Source organism: Aulonocara sp. 'chitande type north' Nkhata Bay, linkage group LG4 (assembly GCF_057382095.1).
Source record: "Aulonocara sp. 'chitande type north' Nkhata Bay isolate Kocher_YH1m ecotype deep benthic linkage group LG4, A_spYH_male_GT1.1, whole genome shotgun sequence".
Lineage (NCBI taxonomy): Eukaryota > Metazoa > Chordata > Actinopteri > Cichliformes > Cichlidae > Aulonocara > Aulonocara sp. 'chitande type north' Nkhata Bay.
In genome coordinates, this window is record NC_141347.1 from 12,820,458 (window position 1) to 12,838,061 (window position 17,604).

A 17,604-nucleotide genomic window follows, 5' to 3' on the forward strand; every position below is an offset into this window, starting at 1 on the left:
ACAGATAAGAGAGATGCATGAAAGAATGCATCCAGAATACCTTAAAGTGCAGACACAAGAGGGAGGTGCAGCCCACCCACAGACACCCACCTTTATTGCATGCTCAGACATGCAGCATGTGCAGTACACGTATATGGGATGGGAGTCAGTTTGTTTCTCTGACCGTCTCCTTCCAGGCCAAGGAGGAGGAGGGGGGAGAAGTTGGGTGATACTGGCAGCATCATGGATGAGGCCTTACGACAACAGATGAAGGAGCAAGAGCGCAAAGATCTGCGAGGAGGCCGACCGGTTGATGAGGAAACTATCTAGAACATATTTCTAAGTAAATAAATAAATAGTTACACATCTAGTTTCCTGCTCTGCTGTTAATGTGGTGTTTTCCTGTCCATGTGCCGAGCAAAAGCCATCCCTGAAAAATACTGCAATGACATGAAAGCTGTCAATTAACACCTCCATAGCTCAAATTACTAATGTCACTCTTTATATTAAAAAATGTGACAACAACGCTGCCAAAGACGGCTCTTTTGTGCCCTTGCAGCTAGACTGGGAAAACTCTGGCTTCACTTTCTCAGTCGATAACCACGTTCATGTTGAGGTGAGTGAAACCAGATAACAGAAAGATGGGCTTGATGACAGTACAAGGCCCAAACTTATCCTCAAGTATCACCATTTTTTTAAGCTAACTGCTGCATTTCTTTTAGCCTTTAGTCAGTTAATTCTATTTATTTGCTAAATTGTCACTTTTAGTATTAAAGCGTTTCAGTTATCAATTATTTTTAATGCTTAATATTTCAATTGTTAGCCTTTAGCTAATGTGAGATATCTTACCCATTGTTTTTAGGTAATATTAACTATTTCAGGTTTTTTTTTTAACCATTATTTTATACCAAATCTGAACCACTTATCCTTTAGCTATTGTACGCTATTTTATTCATTATGTTGTAATGTATGCTTAACTACTTTGACCATTTATCCTTTAGCTGCTGTTAGGTATGTTAGCCATTATTGTTAGATCATGCTCTTTCACCATGTTGTACTTGATATACTTTAGCTTATGTAATCATAACCAAAGCATAGCTAAAGCTAGCTCCATTTCACTGTGTTGCATGTCTGTGCTTTTTCAGCTTAATTCACAGAGGTATTTGGGCTTTGATGTTTTTTGTGTAAAATAACCATTGTTATTATCACCACTTTTAGCAAATGTGTACCATTTATCTAGCAACCCAGTATTACCCATTTCACTCAATATTTCCATCTCATATAAACCATTTTAACCTTCAACCCTTTCCCCAGTGTTAGGTATTTTAACTATTTTAGTCACGTAAGAAAAACCTAAATGATGAATGCATACCATTCAACACAGGTGCACTTCATCATACAAAGCAGGTAACTGACATGCCACGCAGTGTGGTTGGACAGTCAGTTTGCTTAAGAAGGTTCTACATGAGCTGAGTGACCTGCAAGTATCTGTGGCAGCCATAAAACAGCCGGTGGAGTTCTCTACATACTAAAGTAAGGTGCTTTCCTTTAATACCTCCTTTAACAGAGGTTACACTAGACTAACCTTTATGAAAGAAGGAAAATAATACCAGCCAAAAATTCATAGCAATACTTTAAATACTCTTGAAAACCACACCCTTTGATTAGCATACTTAGAACTGTTATGAATACTCCACTCCTACACTGAGGGCACCTGGCAATTTTGTAACGTTATAGCAAGGTTTTTTTTCTTGCTTTATTTGAACATTTCCATCTTGATGGGAGTGGTGTCCCTGAGTGAAAGCGCTCTTATCTACAGGGTATGAGGTGGGGAATAGCTTAATTACTATGAAAAAAAACATGCATTAGAAGAATGGACTTCCATCCAGAGTTCAGGAGAGTCGTATTAAAGCACACAATGGTTCACATGTTTTCCCCCCTTTTGACCAGTCTCCATGTCCAGCAACTGCTGGTGTTAGAAATTACAGTCCCAAACCATTTGAGACATCTTCTAAAACCTGTCTGATTACATCAGTATGCCGCTAAGCTTCACAGTCAACCAAAGTCAAGAAGAAACAAGAAAGGAAGTGTGCATGTGTACAGAAATGACTACAACTAATGTGGTTATTTTCCAAGAACTCACTGAGAACATAAAAGAGATAGAACGGCTGATTTGTAATAAAAGCAGAGAGAAAAATCGGGGGATAACCATGTTAGACGAACTTGAAACAGGCGGGTTTCCCAGAGGAACAGATGTGAAAACAAATATTTCAGGCATAAGAAGAGGAACATACGTGAAGCATTTTTAAGTGTATTCATAATTCATATACATATTGACAGGTTTCTAATACAGCATGGTTTTGATAGTGTAACTGTCTTTCAGCTTGACCTTTTTTTTCTTACAAGAATAACAATAAAAAATGATAAAGACAACACCATGTACGACTCACTTTTAAATTTTTATGGCAATGCTTCTTTTGAATGGATTTTGCATCTCCCGATTAGAATGCTGCCGTGTCACAGAAGTTTGAAACCATTCAAAAGTACTTGGTTAGGCTCGCCCTCGTTCATATGACACCCTCTCCAAAGTTCGCTTCCAAAAATGTCTGACGTCTGTCAGTCGAACGTAACTTTGCACGAACGTCTTACAAACGCGTGCATCCAGTTCCACACCAATAAAACCTCTTCAGTGTCCTGTCCTTCACCTTTTCCCAGCCGGCGTGGTTAAAGATGGCAGACACACTTTAGTCCATAGTGTTATCTGCTCCTCTTACGAGCGTCTGTCCTTCTCTTTGCACATTATGAACTTTTTGTACTTGAAAAATAAGACTGTGTCCATCATTTTTCGTGAATACTATCTGTACCGTAAAAACCCCGGTGATGAAAAATAAGAACACTTTTCAAAAGGACCAAAAAATGGAATCAAAGACCCAGAAGTCAGCATTTTTTCTTTTTTTCAGTTTTTCCACACGCACTCAATTGCTCACTCATACACGACTTTAGAAAGGCAACAGATGTCCGTTCTCCAAGGCAATAATGTCTTTGTGGCAAACATGACCCTGACATTACAGACAACATCACTCTGGTTCCCCCCTCTCCAGGAATGAGGAAAAAAAATCCAATTAATGCGTAGACTGAATATAAAATGAGATACATCCATTTCATTTCCATGAGTAAATACTGATGAGGTTACAAAATAATGAGGACTAAAATAATAACTGTGATCATCCTAATATTATAAAAGGTAAAATACTAATTGTGAGAGGATACAAAGTTCTCTCCTTTCTTGGGTTTATCACCCAACTTGCTCCCAATATGTCAAAGCAAACAAAAGAAAAACAATAGAAAATACAGATGATGATGATAAGCATGAGTTAAACACTTTAAGGGTGTCACTGGAAAATTAAAGTAAGCCTAGAGAGGAAGGTTGTTTCTTTTGTTCTTTATAGCAGAGTTCCTTTAGTTCCTCTGTCAGTCTTGATGTTTTATCTCATCCCACTTCCATCTTTGTAGTCCTTTTCTTGTAGCTCCATGCCCCTGTGTTGCATGTCCATGGGGGGTTTTTTTGTTTTGTTTTTTTTTCTTTTTTCCGGCTTTTAAGTAAAGAGCAACAATTCTCCTAAAAAAAATGATTTTTCTCCCTCCATTGTCTTAAATGTAAATAATGCTGAATCTTGGTGAGAAATTGTACATTCCCTTTTGTTGTCCTCAGCCGCTGATGACAGGCCAGTCTTTTTCACATTTCTCGGTCTTCTATCCCAAACTAACCTAGGAGAGAAAGAAAAAGGCATAATGAAGCAAAAAGGATACGTTGCAGTTTCGAAAAACCTTAGCATGCCAGCAGCGTTGTACAAAACAGAGACGAGAGGCATCAGTTTCCATGAGGACAGGCTGGATTGGACGTGAGGGGGAGGCAGCGACAGGCACAAGTACAGCCACTAAGGTGAGGTGAGGAGGAGGAGTGCGAGAGCTACATGATTTTTTTTCCCTCAATGCTACTCGAAGAAACCTGCCAACAAAGAGTGGCTGCTATGTTGCTTTTTGGAATTTAAATGAACAGAGAAGGTATAAACGAGCCAGAGGCAACAAATCCATCCATTAATGAGACAAAAGTGTCTCCACATCTTTTAATAATTAAACAAAAATAAAATGCAGCATGTGTTTGAACGTTTCTGTGGCAACTGAAGCCCTGTGTTGAGGCAGGCTTTCACACTGGAGCTGGTTGCGAGACAACGTAACATTATACACCAACATCCACTTCTACATGATTACATATAGATGACTGCTCCTAGCACACAAGCTCACAATGTGACAACTACGAGGTTTGACCCTTTAAGATCTAGCATAGAATCAAGAGCCAGAGCTTATCTCTATATTCTTACATGCTGTAGTGCCATTTCTGGCAGCATTTCAAGTTGCTATACACCAATGCAACCATTATAGCCCAAACTTTAATAATATGTATGCATTAAGCGCATAGTAACTACACAAATTGCAAAAAAGTGCCAAAAAAAAAAATATTGAAAATCGTTTTTGTTTTTACACATATTTCTAGTTAGAGAAATTTAAGAGGCTTATCCCTCAAATATGTAAATACAAAAAGGTTGCACAAAATAGTTTCCAACAACAGGAAATTCATTTTGAGTGTCTTAATAGTTTTATTTTTGAGATACACCAATTTTTATATACTGCAGGAAAAACGAAAATAAATATTATAATGCAAATTTGCAAAAAACAAAACAAAACAGCATGTGCATCAAAATAAACTATTTAAAGCAGTGCAATTTGATTTCTAAGCATCCCAGAAACTATACAGAAAAGCAAAAAGTCAAACATGACTTTTAAAAACACCAGCATAGGCTTATAAGGCCCTGGAGGTTAAAAAAAAGAAACCTACTTCCAGTTTCGGGCAGGTAATGGCGGACATGCAATAGTTCGCGCTGACGTCCTTTTCCAACGCAGGAAGTGTTACGAACAGCTGATCAGATCGGCAAAGCGTGTTTCTGGAATATTATGTTTTTGCTGCTGCAAGTGCTTTTTATGCAATTTTTGCAAACACCAGTCTTAAAGGGTTAAGAGGCTTTTTTTTAAAGAAACAAGTAAACATGTAAATGGTTTTGGATGAGATCTGACAACGTTTGAAAGGATGAAAATCATTTTAAGAAAAGTAAACAGTATCGCTGTATTTTCTTTGAATTTTGCGTTTAAGGAGACAGACTAATTTTTTAAAGTGTTCTTGAGCATTGGCTGGTTTTATTTACTCATATTCAGTGCAGTTCTTGTGCCTGATTATTCAGACAAATGCTTTTTTTGTGTTTAAGGCACTTAACACTGACCTATGAACCATTCAGACATTAAAAAAGGCAATTTTTAAAATGTATTTTTGGGCACTCTGTTACTAGCAGCCTGTTGCTAAAAAGTGGAATCTGTGCAAAAGTATTTCGAAACATCAACAAGGTGATGAGGTATTAGTCATAAACTCAGGGTGGTGTGCAGTTTGTGCTTTAGGAAATGGAACAAAGAAAGAAGGAAATAAATCAAAAGAACAGAGAAAAGGCGACCATCGTCCAAAGAAAAGCTTTGAATAGAAGAAGAATAAAAGTGGTCGGACTGTATTGCATTGCATCCATTTATCATTTTACCATAGCTCAAGACTTTTGCACACTACTGTATCTTATACAGCTGTAAACTTACAGCTCCCAGACTCCTGTGTCTCTTCCTCCTCCCTGTTTCTCTCAGCCTCTCTCTGACTGCTCCAGGTACACTGACTTGGCAGGCCGGATGCTCTGGGTAAACTGAAAGAAGGGAAGGTTGGGGAAAAAAACAAAAACAGGACGAGATAAAAGTGTGAATTAAAGAAGACTGAAGATCCTGAAAGAAATGAGGGGTTCAGGCACTGATTTGGACGTGAAAAGTAAGATATCGCACTGAATTACAAAAAGAAAACGAACCTTTCCTTCTTTACCTTGTGCTTCGGACACCGCAGCGAGAAGTTATCTTCATTCAGAGAGCAATCTGGCAAACAGACAGATTTTCAAGACTCTAAGGACACTGCCATAGACTTTTTTCTTTTTTTTTAATCCAACAACAGACTTTCACATCATTTTACTATTTCCAGTGCACTTGTGCAGTAATGCAGACACTCACCTGCTTCAATAGCACATAAGTAGTGGTAGCGAAGTGTACAGCCTTTACTATAGCAGCCCAGGGTTGAGCCAACCATCTCACAGTATGAGCAGGACTGAGAAAAGATGATATAAATACATAAAAACCGTCAGATACAGAAAGACAGATACAATCTGAAAAAACTGATGAGCAAGCACACTTGATATACTGTATAGTACATGATCCACTGCAGTACTGGGTGTCTTATCAACATGCATGTATACGTGTGATTTTATTAAGCAGTGAAACCTACATAAATTTAAAAAAAAAAGCATAAATTTGTAATTCCCCCCTCCACCTCACCCCACCCCAAAAATGCCAAATATGTACAACTCACTGTTTCTCTGCCGCCATCTAGTGCTTCCTGCAGGCCATACAGTCTCCCATTGACAAGGTACACTCCACTGGTCCACACTATACATCCTTCATGGACCCACAGCTCCTCTGGATCCATGGGCATCTGAGGCAGTTGTGCCAGCTGTGCCAAGGGTCCCAGGGAATCCAAGGCCGGTGGAGGGGGCTGGAACGGCAGGGAGGCCTTACTGTTGGCTGGCACCATTCTGGGGGAATCCTCACTCGACTTGTGTCTCCTTTTAAAACGGGGATGCGAGGTCAGCTTTCTGTGCTGAGGTCGCTGCTGAGCTTCATCTGCAGGCTGCTGTTTCGGCGGCTGCTGCTGGTCGGTTTCAAGGTCTGGCTCTCTCTTAAGCTCAGGGATAGGTCTGATATCCAGATTCATATCCCAGGTTAGAGAGGTTTTAATGGCAGCGGACGAGGAGGAGGAGGAGGAAGAGGAAGAAGAAGAGGCAGCGTTACTGTGCTTGTCAGCCACATGCGTCATCATTTCCTCCCTCCCAGCTGGAGAAGCAGTTCTGACTGTAGTGTTAAGAGAAGCAGGGTTTGAATCCAGATTGAAGGCATAGTCGCTCTCAGATGAGGGCTTGGTAAACTGAGCATCTTGTGTTTGTGTGTCTTGGATTGTAGTCAAAGGGTTTGAGCTCACGTCTGAATTTGGTCCTGTTTTGTTTGTGCCTGTGGTTGCCTGACATTGCCTGACCTGGGGCTGATTCTTGGGGAGCTTTGCAGCATATTCAGCTGGGTAGAAAGGCCCGTAGAGATCTCCGAGGTGTTTGTAATTTGCCCATTTCTGACACAGGCAACACAGCAGGCGGCCGGAGTGATTGGTCTCCGTAATCACAGGGCCTGAAACAACATAGCCAGATGAAGGAAGTGCTTTTCCTGACTGAAGTGTAGTTTCCACCTCGTCCGTCTCCCGTTTCTCTGATTCTCTGTCTCTCCTAGATAACTGGGAGGAAAGAGCCGAGGTCAGGAGGCATTCAATTCCACTCCCACCAGCTTTCCCTCCAACTGCGCTGCGCTCTCCTTTCATCTTGTCCTCCTCAGCGTTCACAATGGTGCACACCGCCCCTATCTCTGGTACTTTTTTCTCCACGTGTATGTGGGGAACAAACAAGCCCTTTCTGTTAGGATCTGCAAAAGCTCTATTTGCGCCTAAAGGTGTATCTGGATCGTCTTTGGCCACTGAGGGCGTTGCCGCTGCCGCTCCTCGCCGCCTCCTCCTCTGCCGCCCTCTTGCTTCCAGGGGCTCGTCTTCATCTTTGACGCCTCTGCGTCTTCGCCGCACAGGTTTGACCTCGATCTCCGGCTGGGTGTCCTCGCTCTCGACGTCCACCTTCACTACCTGGGTTAACACAGGTGGGGCCAGCGGAGGAGTGGTTTTACTGTCTGGCAGAGGGGGTGCTGGCGGGGCTGTTGTGGTTGTTGTTGTTGTTGTGCTGCTGCTGCTGGTAGTCTGCATTGTTGGTGGAGTTGTGGGAGCAGCTGTAGCTGGAATGGCCGGTGCTGGAGGAGTGCTCAAAGTTGCATTCTGTGTTTGGACTTGAGACTGAGCGCTAGCTTGTGTTTGGACTTGGTTTTGGGCCCGTTTTTGTTTATTCACACTCCCAACAGGCCTGCCTTTTTTCTTGCCAGATGGGAAATAGCCTTTAGGCACAACACTCTCTAGCGGCTTTGAATCTTGTGGTGACAGACTGGACCTACCGGAGGACATCTGATGCTGCCTGTTGAGCATGTGCCCTTGAGCCTGGCCATGGTGGGGCGGAGTGGTGCCATAGTAGTCGCTGCCAGGATAATCATCAAATCCCATGCCAGATTCTTGAAGTTTCTGTCGAAGAAGGTTAGCGGCAGACTGCTCTCCTCTCCTTGTCTCAAGCTGCTGGTACGTGTTGGTGAAATGCTGAATGTCTGACAGGGCAGACGAAGATGGAGGTGGGGAACCCTGAACCGGGCGAGGAAGAGGTGGAGGAGGAGGCAGTGGTCCGAGCAAAGCAAAATCCTCCTTGTCGCCAGATGCCGATGCCACAGCAGCACCCAATCCAAAGTCAAAGTCCTGTTGTTTGAGGGGCTGAGACGTCTGGTGGGGATCGCATGGGTAAGCTGATGGAGGTAGAGGCCCAGTTTCGTCAACGCCTCTAAAGGGAATCATGTCGTTTAATGAGTGACTTTCATCCATGTAACTATCGTCCCCTCCTGGAACCCTGGGGAAATGTGGCAAGTCTTGGTCCTGCGAGTCATTAAATGTTGGTATTTCGGAGTGAGAGAAGCCTGGGTAATGATTTGACTCATCATCAGTATGGCCTGCTGGCTTTTTAATATTTGGTGTGATTTTCTGCACTATTGCCTCTAGTTTCAAACCACGTCCTTTTCTGGGAGGCAAAGCCTTAGTGTTGCCACTGGATGGAGACAGAGGTTGGGAATAGGTGCTGTCTCTTGGCAGAGGGGATGAGAGCCTGGGACATGGAATATCTGAACTGGATGAGTCATCTTCGTTGTGATGGCCAAGCTCAGACTGGGCCCCAGGAGAGTGATGTGAATTTGTGGCGGCCCTCTGTTGAGACACATCCTGGAGTTGCCTTTTGGCGGGAATGGGAGAGATAAAAGAGCGAACTCTCCTCCGTAATATTAGCGGATTTGTGTCTCCGGAGCCCCCGGCTTTGGTCTGATGCTGCACCTGTGGCTGGGTGGAATTCACGTCAGCAGGAGACTTGGTGGAGCTGGGTGGAGGAGGTGGGCAGGGATGTTTGGCTTCTTCTGTGGCTACTCTGGAGACCTCAGGTTCGGCGGCATTTTGGCCGTGAGGCATCTGCGGCAGAACGGGGCCGTGTGAAACAGGAGTTGGAGGAAGGAGAGGGGGAGGTGGTGGGGGAGGAGGAGGAGGAGGAGGCTGCGCTCTGAAGTAGTCCCCCTCCATCATTCGAACACCTTCTCTTCCGGAGTGTGTCGACTCCCACATTTTCATGTCATAGTAGGCGCTTTGATGATGGAGGGAAGGTTTGCCAGCGTGCGTTTCACTTGGCATGTCAGTTTGAGAGATCATCCTCTGTCTCTGCTCTGACTGGCTGACTTTATGTCTTCCAGGGGACAAGCTGGGCTGCATCATCATCTCCTTGGTGGGCCTGCTCATCGCTTTTACCCAGTCACTCATTTCATGGTGATGAGGTGGGCCGTGAGGGTGAGGATACATTTGAAGCTTAGATGCAGCTTGAGCTGAAGGGGACAGACTGTGGTATGGATGATGGGAGGGAAAATGAGGATTGCTGCGTGACATCATATTGCCCTCTCTTGAATCTCCATATCGATATCCAGGAAATGTGCTGCTGCTGCCAGCTGACAGATCAACGCCGTGAAGGTACGGCTGATGCCTTGACGGCGAAGTTAAAGGATTAGTGTTCATAGGATGAGAAGGCAAGGGGGGAATATCAACATTACTTCGCCTATAGGGGTCAGCATTCATTACAACTGATGAATGGATCGACTTGGAATGATACTCCGTGTCTGCCTCATTAGCCCCACCACTTCCTTGCTGCTCAGTTTGCAAATTTGGAGCTTCCACCCCAGTCTCTTTTGATGCAGTTTCCATTTTCATTACTTGTTTCTCTCCCGTATCCTTTTTAGTTAGATCACTGGCTGCTGCTGCTGGAGAGGAAAATGGCTGTTGAATCACAGAAGCTCCACTCTGACTTTTCTCCCGCTCTCTCTCTCTGTCGCTCTCTCTGTCCCTCTCTGGTGTGCTGCGTCGGTTTGGCGACACATCACAGATGACAGAGCGTCGCTCTGATGGGGCTAATATGCAGCCTGATGATTTCTGAGGCTCAGTTTGACCACCGCTGCCGGTTAGTGGCTCTGGCTCTTGCAAAAGGAGCTCCTGCACAGCAGAGGATGGAGTGGAGACATTAGATAAGGCTTTTCTTGGTGGTAGAGAGTAGTCAGCTAAGTTTATGTGTTTTGTTGCTGCTTGCTGAGACTCGGCCTGTGGTAAATGGCCCTGGGACACACCCACCTCTGTTTTCTCAGCATTTTGCATAATCTTAGCATTTGACATTTCTGACTTCACTGAGGACTGAGGCTCTGTGGTAAAATCAGGCTCGCTTCCATGCCGCTGGCTTTGGGGTTTTCCAGCGCTACCCATTTGAGCTGAACCCTCAGTTGCTCCACTCTGCATTCTCATACCTTCAGCCATGCCATATGATGGGTGTCTGGACTGAAACTGCTGATGAACTTGAAGATGTGAAGAAAATGCCTGTTCTGGTCTCCCATAGCGACGATCTAAATTGTAACCTTGAAGGACCTCTTGCAAAAGGCTTGGGAATTGCTGAAGCTGTGCATTCTCCTCGAGACCTTTAGCCCCTGATCCCTGGCCTCGCTTCACCAAAGCCTCTGCTACAGAACCACTGTCTTTCTGATGCACAGGTCCGAAACTAGGTTGTGACTGTTGGTATCCTAAATATCTTGGATTTGAATCCATCACACCCACTGGGCCAGGCCTCCCTTTGTTCTTCAAGGATAAATCTGAGCCATATGTTGATTCAGGGTAGCCATACTTATGCGGGCCAGACTGGGAAGGATTATGAGGCCGTCCGAAGTTTGATTTCTGGTAATGGGATGAATACAGACTGAGGTCTATGCCTTCATCGCCATTATGACTGCTCGACTCTCTTAAATAAGAGTGTGAGTGTTTCTCTTCTATACAGTTGTCCTGGGGATTCTTGCTTTTTTCTGTGAGACTTCCCTCAGACCGAGCGGAAACAATCACTCCAACACTACTGGCGTTGTGCTGCTCCTCAGACGTGTGCTTTTCTTCCCTCTCGTTACTGTGTAATCTGGATGTGGAGTGAACCCTATTCTCTTTGTCCTGTCCATTTTGTGTATCGACTTCCCCATCCCGCTGCATTTGGCTGCTGCCTTTCACGGTTTTATCAGCTACACCGTCGCTTTCGTTTTTAATGACTTCATTTTTAATTTCTAGTGTCTTCTTATTGCCACCTCTGCGGTCATTGTATGCTGCCCCAGACTCTGGGACACAGTTTGGCTGAGGGGGAATACTGGAGGAAGTGGATGAGGAAACTGGAGGCATCGGATGTGAGCTTGGGCCAGTCTCTGACGACTGATACACAAAGGATGGAGATGACGATGAAGCAGGAATATGAGCTTCATTTGCCTTCGCTTCAGAGGCAACTGGATCCTTTGATGAATCAGAGGTGATTACTTTGACATTTGATGTTTGTCCAGTCTGTGGTTGGCTTTGGCTCTGTGACTGAGGGTGAGAGCCAGCTGCTTCAGATCCACTGCTTGCACCGCTCATCTGCCTCACTCTCCCATGTTCCCCCTCAGAAAACTGCTCCTCTCGCTCCACCTTGGTTCCTGAGGAGCCTTCGACTGACAACAATGAGGAGTCTTCATCCACCCCGACATCTATGCTGGCTCCATCTCCGGCCCCTACTGCACTTCCATCTTTGACCGTGCTGGTGCTCGAGGCTGCGCTTGCATTGCGACTCCTCGGCTGTGATGGGAGCACGCTATACGTCGCCTGTTGCATCTGTCCGCTTTCTTTCTTCTTAGGTGAAAGCACTGTGTCAGTAAGGACCATGTGCTGAACTGTGTTTGGTAAATTGGCTACTTGTGAGCTCAAGGCATTAAGACTATTCAAGCCGGCATCCTGCATTTTGTCAACTGAAGAGGATGAATAAACAGAAGAACCTTCGTCTCGGGATCCAATTCCCGTGCCTAGCCCCATTTTACTGCGGCCTGTTGGAGGGAGATTGCTCCCTCCGGCTGCACTCATGCTGTGAGGTTTATGACTGCCACTGCTACCACAACTACTGATGCTGCTATTAGAGTTGGGTGTGGGACTTAACTGAGGCATAGTCTGCAGTAATCTACCATGACCATGGCTGCTACGAGGGTTTGATGTAGGAGGATGTGAAGGACCATGACCTGAGGGGGTTCCATGTGCCTCTGAGACACCCATCAAAGGGGAAGGAGAGGAGCTACAGCTGGGGGAGTGCACTGCCGATGCAGCTGGAGAGGGATTGGAAATTGGGCTAAAGTTTTGGTTAATTTGAGTTTGTTGCGCATTGGGATGCATTGGAGATTTGGTTATTTCTTGGGATGCTGGCTGAGGTATATTGGGATTGGAGGCCTGATGATGTTTAGCATATACAGAGCCTGGAGACTGGCCCTGCATCTTGAGAGGTGTGTCATAACCTATCCCTAAATTGTGCTGCGAGTTGCGGTGCTGTAGTGTGGCTTGCTTGTGAAGTGAATGTGTCTGTGGGGAATATCCAGGATAATTTGAAGCATGGTAACTTTGTTGAACATTCTCCATTGGCCCCACATTGTTAGCAGCAACTGAACTGGAGACTGAATTTGAACTGGAGTTGACACTGGGAGAACTGTTGACTTTGGGATCGAACCCAGCGCTGGCAGCCCCGTCGAGATATCTCTGTGGAGGGGGGCTGTACATTCCTGATGACCCCGTGGATGCGCCACCCTGGGGAGAGTAGTGCGGGTACTGATGGGTCATTCTATGTCCAGAGTGTGGATAGCTCCTATGCTGCTGTCCATGATGGATAGCTGGGAAGGTTTGCCCATGCTGGCGGTGCTGCATCTGAGAACCTGGCACTGGCTGCATTGCAGGGTTCTGACTCATATTATACTGATGAGAGGGAGAGAACGCTCCAGTACCTCCTCCTGAACCAGCACTAGAGGCATAGTCTACTGGATATGGCGACATCAGGCCAGATGACGGTGCAGAGCTAGATCCGGGATGCCGGTACTGGTGAGGTATATGTCCATCAATATTGGGGTACCCAAAACCGTAGCCCATACCTCCCCTTCTGTGCCTGTCCTTTCCACCCACTGGAAAATAGTAATCCATGGTCTCTTTCCTGTAAGGGTTATTACTGCTGCCACTGTGAATGTTACCCTGTGTTGGTGTTGGCTCCACAGCTCCTCTGTTTCTAGCACTGTAAACAAGCATGTGGCTGGCTTGACTTGGGTGGTGATGGCCTCTGTGCAGGCTCTGCTGGTGCATCCCTGCATAATCATCTGTCATCCTCGGGGATATCTGGGGCTCTGCTGGCTGTGGGGGATAGGGAGGTACGCCTCCACCCCTCCCACTGAACCCAGGGGGGAGAGAGGGGGGAACTGGACTGTTAGGAAAATTCTGCATTGTTCAGAAAACTAAAATATCTGTTAGTGTTTATATCAGGGAATGATTCCGATCAGAAACTGGAAGGCTTATGACAGTATGAATAAATGACAAAGAGAGAGTCTACGGCCTGTCAGGAAAAGAAAGAAATGCTTTTGAAATCCACCAAAGAGCAAAGCAATACATATACACATACATATATGTATATATTGCAGCTGTAATAATCACTTTTGTAGTGCCAGCAGTGGATCGGGAGGTTAAACTTAGGATGACATCTCCAGTTTTGGAAAAAGGTCAAACTGCAAAAACTGTACTTTTTAAATGTGAACGTGTACTTTCCAACGGGGGAAAAATGTTCACTTAACAGCTGGGTCTTAGAAAACAGATTCTTCTTTAAGATTTATGTCGTGAAGCAGCTTTCTACTTCAAAAAAAAAAATTAGAAGATTAAAAATGAGCAGTCATTCCCATGAAGCTGAAGCAGTTTGGCACCGAACAGGCAAAAGATATGGATGATTGCCACATCACCATGTGAGTTTTTCAACCTTAAATGTCTTTACGCATATGAACTCCACACTAATAACAGCTCAAGCAGGCAGAGTTATTTCTGGGTTTAAACGGTGTTACGATCCAACACGGTCTTGCAAAATGGAAAAAAACAAAAAAACAAAAAAATATCTCATTAAAACCATCGAGATTGTGCTCCGTCGCGGCGATCCTTCAGTTCGTCAAAGCGTGTAAGACTGCTGGGACTTGACTCACACCTGTGTGAGACAAAAACTCCAGTAATGGAATCAAGTGGTCTGAATCAAGACCCTCACTCAACATCATCCCAGAGGCGAACGCTCCATGGATATATTCACATCGGCTCTTGGATACAGAGTCCAACGCTTTTTCAGGCGTTCGTTTTCTCGGTCTCTCCTTTTTGGATTTCTTTTTTTAGTTTTTTGCAACTGCATGCAATCATCTGGACTGTAGAAGTATTTGATCCCTATATAGTGACCGTTCTCTCCTTGCCTCCACACATCTTGATGCTTTCCTGTGTCTTCAGCACTTAGCCATCTTACCTTTGTTTTTTTCTGTCAACCATCATTTAATTCTACCTAGTTCCATGGCAACAGTTTTCCAAAAGGAGGGTAATCCATTTATTCCACTTCAGGTTGAGTCAATTCATGCTCCTGTTTTCTGTTTCTCTTCAGTATTTCCATGCAGATGTGTTCATTTCCCATGAACTGCTGACCAGAAAAAAACCTGTTGTCAAAAAAAAAAAGAAAAGATAAATCAAATGCGTGCAGATGTAATGCGCCAACATTTATTAAATATACCTCCTGCTAAAGCTCTGTTGTCGTAGGTAAATATTTATAACTAGCAGTGCACTGATTGCTCACAGGGCAATAGCAAAGTGCATTTTGGGCTAATTGACAGTTTTATACTTATATATTGCATATAGTACTTTATTAATTAATTAACTGCAACGACTCAGTGGTAAATACAACATATACGTAACACTAACAAAAAAAAAAACCCCTCATACTTTATTTTCAAATGATTGATCTGGGGTCACATATTATCTCAGCATTTCTCATAAGTGCACTTTATTTTCCAGTCAGCCGCATAAATATTACGCTGCACTATTGCAAATGCATTTGCAAAAAAGGGCAATAATCTAAACATGACTTAATGTTGCACAAGCAATCTCATTCAACTTCTGTCTTCTCTACTTAAAAGGCTTTCTGGTCTCGTATCATCGCTTCTCTTTTATCATTCTCTGCGAGTACAGCTTTTACTTTGGTCCACACTTTAACAATGCATGCTTAAGGCGTCTCTTGTGACTGATAAACAGACTTGGTGGCTGAAAGGAGGGTAATCAACAGTCTCTGAGTGAAGCAACAAAATACTCATCCTCACAGGTAAACAACCAACCCTGTGGAGTCAAGACAGAAGCAGTCCATCTGTCCTCTTTTTAAAATGAGAAAAGGAGACCATTAACCTTAATGTGCTTAACTTGTTTTTAAAGGATTTAATTGTTATGGGTGATAATTAAAGGGATGATGCCACCTTTATGGGGTTAGTGCCTTTAATTGTCATGTGTGACATAAGCCTCAATTGTATGTCTCTAATACACTGTAAAATTGTTAATGGCCCTAAAACAACTTTGGATGGCTTCTCCCACTGTGGGGACTTTAACTGAGCAACATTATTGGGCATCACTAGAAGCTGCAAGAAAAACATGACAATGAGCAGGGACCATGTGAGGTTGCAAAACAAACCGATCACATCGTGTCAATCGGACTGAGTCAAACCACACAGCACCATCAAACAGGTCTGATCAAATGCTCCGACGGTCACAGTTAAGGTACACCGGCGATGCAGAGCAACAGCTAAAGTTAGGTGGAGACACTTGGTTTCCATCCTTCTGTGAGCTCACGCTTAGGTTATGGACAGATTATTAATTAATCAAAGCAGCTCGCCGAGCACGACCAGGCGGCAGCATTCATAACACAGAGAGCAGTGCAGCAGCAGCAATAATAAAAACTGGCTCAGTGCAGTCTGTCAGCAAGTCAATCAGCTGCATGGCTGCCTAATTGATACGCAGACGCAATGTTTTTGCAGATAATTATCAAACGCTAGCTCCGTTTTATCTGGACAATTTGTCGTCTCAGACTGCCATCAACAAAACACAGGCTTTTGCACCACAACCTTAGTGGCTATATTAGCCAGTAGCAAGGTATACGCATTACAATTAGCCTTTTAGTGATGCCTCTTTTTTTCTTTTTAGCTCCTTTAGGTTAGCGTTAGCAACAATACCTCAAATGCTGCATATTAAAATTGTAAGCTAGCCGCATATGTTGAGAGCTAGCTAAGCTAGAACCTCCAGTTAGCATTGTAGCAAGGCAGCTAATTTGCGTTTCTTGCATTTAAGACCCTGCACAAAAGAGTAGTTACAGCAGGCTAAAGGAACAGGGGCAGCCAAGCAGCGTTTAGCCACAAATAGAGAAGTGATTAGGTGCAGATGTTCCCCCCTCACATTATTCAGTGGGGCTGTGAGTAAATGGGTTAGCTAGCATAAATAAGAGACCTGGTGTGGGCACTGCAACAGAAAAATTGCCGTCACGCAGCCAGATATTTTTCTTGAATAAACAGAGCTAACGTTTGCCAGGGAGAGGCAAGTCACTCAGAGACAGGCTAGCTAACACACTGTAGATACCTGAAAACGTAGCAATACAGGCCCCTCGAAGAGTGAAAGGCTGTTTTGTGACAATCCCGCTGCTGTGGCAGGAAACCCCAGTCTAGAGTCGACTCCTCCGCCGCTTTTCCCTCAGCGCTTTTGAGTCCAGACAACCCCGACCAGCGGCGGCGAAGTCGGGGGCCCCGTCACGACACTTAGATCCCGGGCCTTTCTTCCGATCCCCCCTTTTTTCTTTTGTCCTCACCTCCAAAAAATGATGAGAGCGGAGCACAATCGGGGTGCCTGTGGGTCCCGTAACCAGCGAGGTCCATACACCCCCGCCCCCTCCCCTCTTGTTCCCTCGCCTCTCGCTCTCTCTCTCCCCCCCTCTTTCACACACCGCTTAGGTGATTCCACCTATCTCGAAGTAAAATTAAACACATTGCCCTCGCACGAGCCTCCATCAGCACGCGAAGCTTTCAGACGTCAGTTTCCGTCACTAAATTGCATTTGCATGCCTTCATCAGTAGCTCGACTCATTCGTTTTCCTGTTGGACTACTGTTTTTTTCCCCTTCTTCTTGCAACAGAAAGACCGCCTTAAAAATGCATACACACTCATATTCCTGCACCCCCTCCCTCATCTCTCTCCATCACATCCCTCCCTCCCTGCCTCCCTCTCTCAAGCTTTTGCTATTTCATTGATTTTTACCTATGTCTACAATCAAATCCAAGACTATCCTAATATAGCAAAAGGCAAATTTTGCATGTGTGTCTGAGTATG

At 44.5% G+C, this 17,604-nt stretch overlaps 1 protein-coding gene across 2 annotated transcripts; it reads right to left on the reverse strand.

The window, feature by feature from the left end:
• Positions 1-1,763: 1,763 nt before the first annotated feature.
• Positions 1,764-17,157, reverse strand: tcf20 (transcription factor 20). 2 transcript variants are annotated; one of them, XM_086288497.1, is made up of 6 exons: positions 16,862-17,157; positions 6,482-14,904; positions 6,127-6,220; positions 5,945-5,994; positions 5,674-5,774; positions 1,764-3,747 (listed from the first exon to the last, which is right to left on the reverse strand). In XM_086288497.1, the coding sequence occupies exons 2-5, from the start codon at positions 13,673-13,675 to the stop codon at positions 5,715-5,717; spliced, it is 7,398 nt and encodes a 2,465-aa protein (XP_086144623.1). In that variant the 5' UTR covers positions 13,676-14,904; positions 16,862-17,157; the 3' UTR covers positions 1,764-3,747; positions 5,674-5,714. The 2 variants fall into 2 exon arrangements, with proteins under 2 accessions (XP_086144623.1, XP_086144622.1); XM_086288496.1 differs by having other exon boundaries at positions 1,766-3,747; positions 5,931-5,994.
• Between the last annotated feature and the right edge of the window lie 447 nt (positions 17,158-17,604).

Bases quoted from the DNA above. Each gene is read 5' to 3' on its own strand.
- tcf20 (XM_086288496.1), bottom strand. From the start codon at position 13,675: ATGCAGAATTTTCCTAACAGTCCAGTTCCCCCCTCTCTCCCCCCTGGG. The intron at 6,221-6,481 runs GTGAGTTGTACA...ATCTTTTCTCAG, and splicing joins TAGATGGCGGCAGAGAAACA to TCCTGCTCATACTGTGAGAT. The intron at 5,995-6,126 runs GTGAGTGTCTGC...TCTGTTTGCCAG, and splicing joins CTTATGTGCTATTGAAGCAG to ATTGCTCTCTGAATGAAGAT.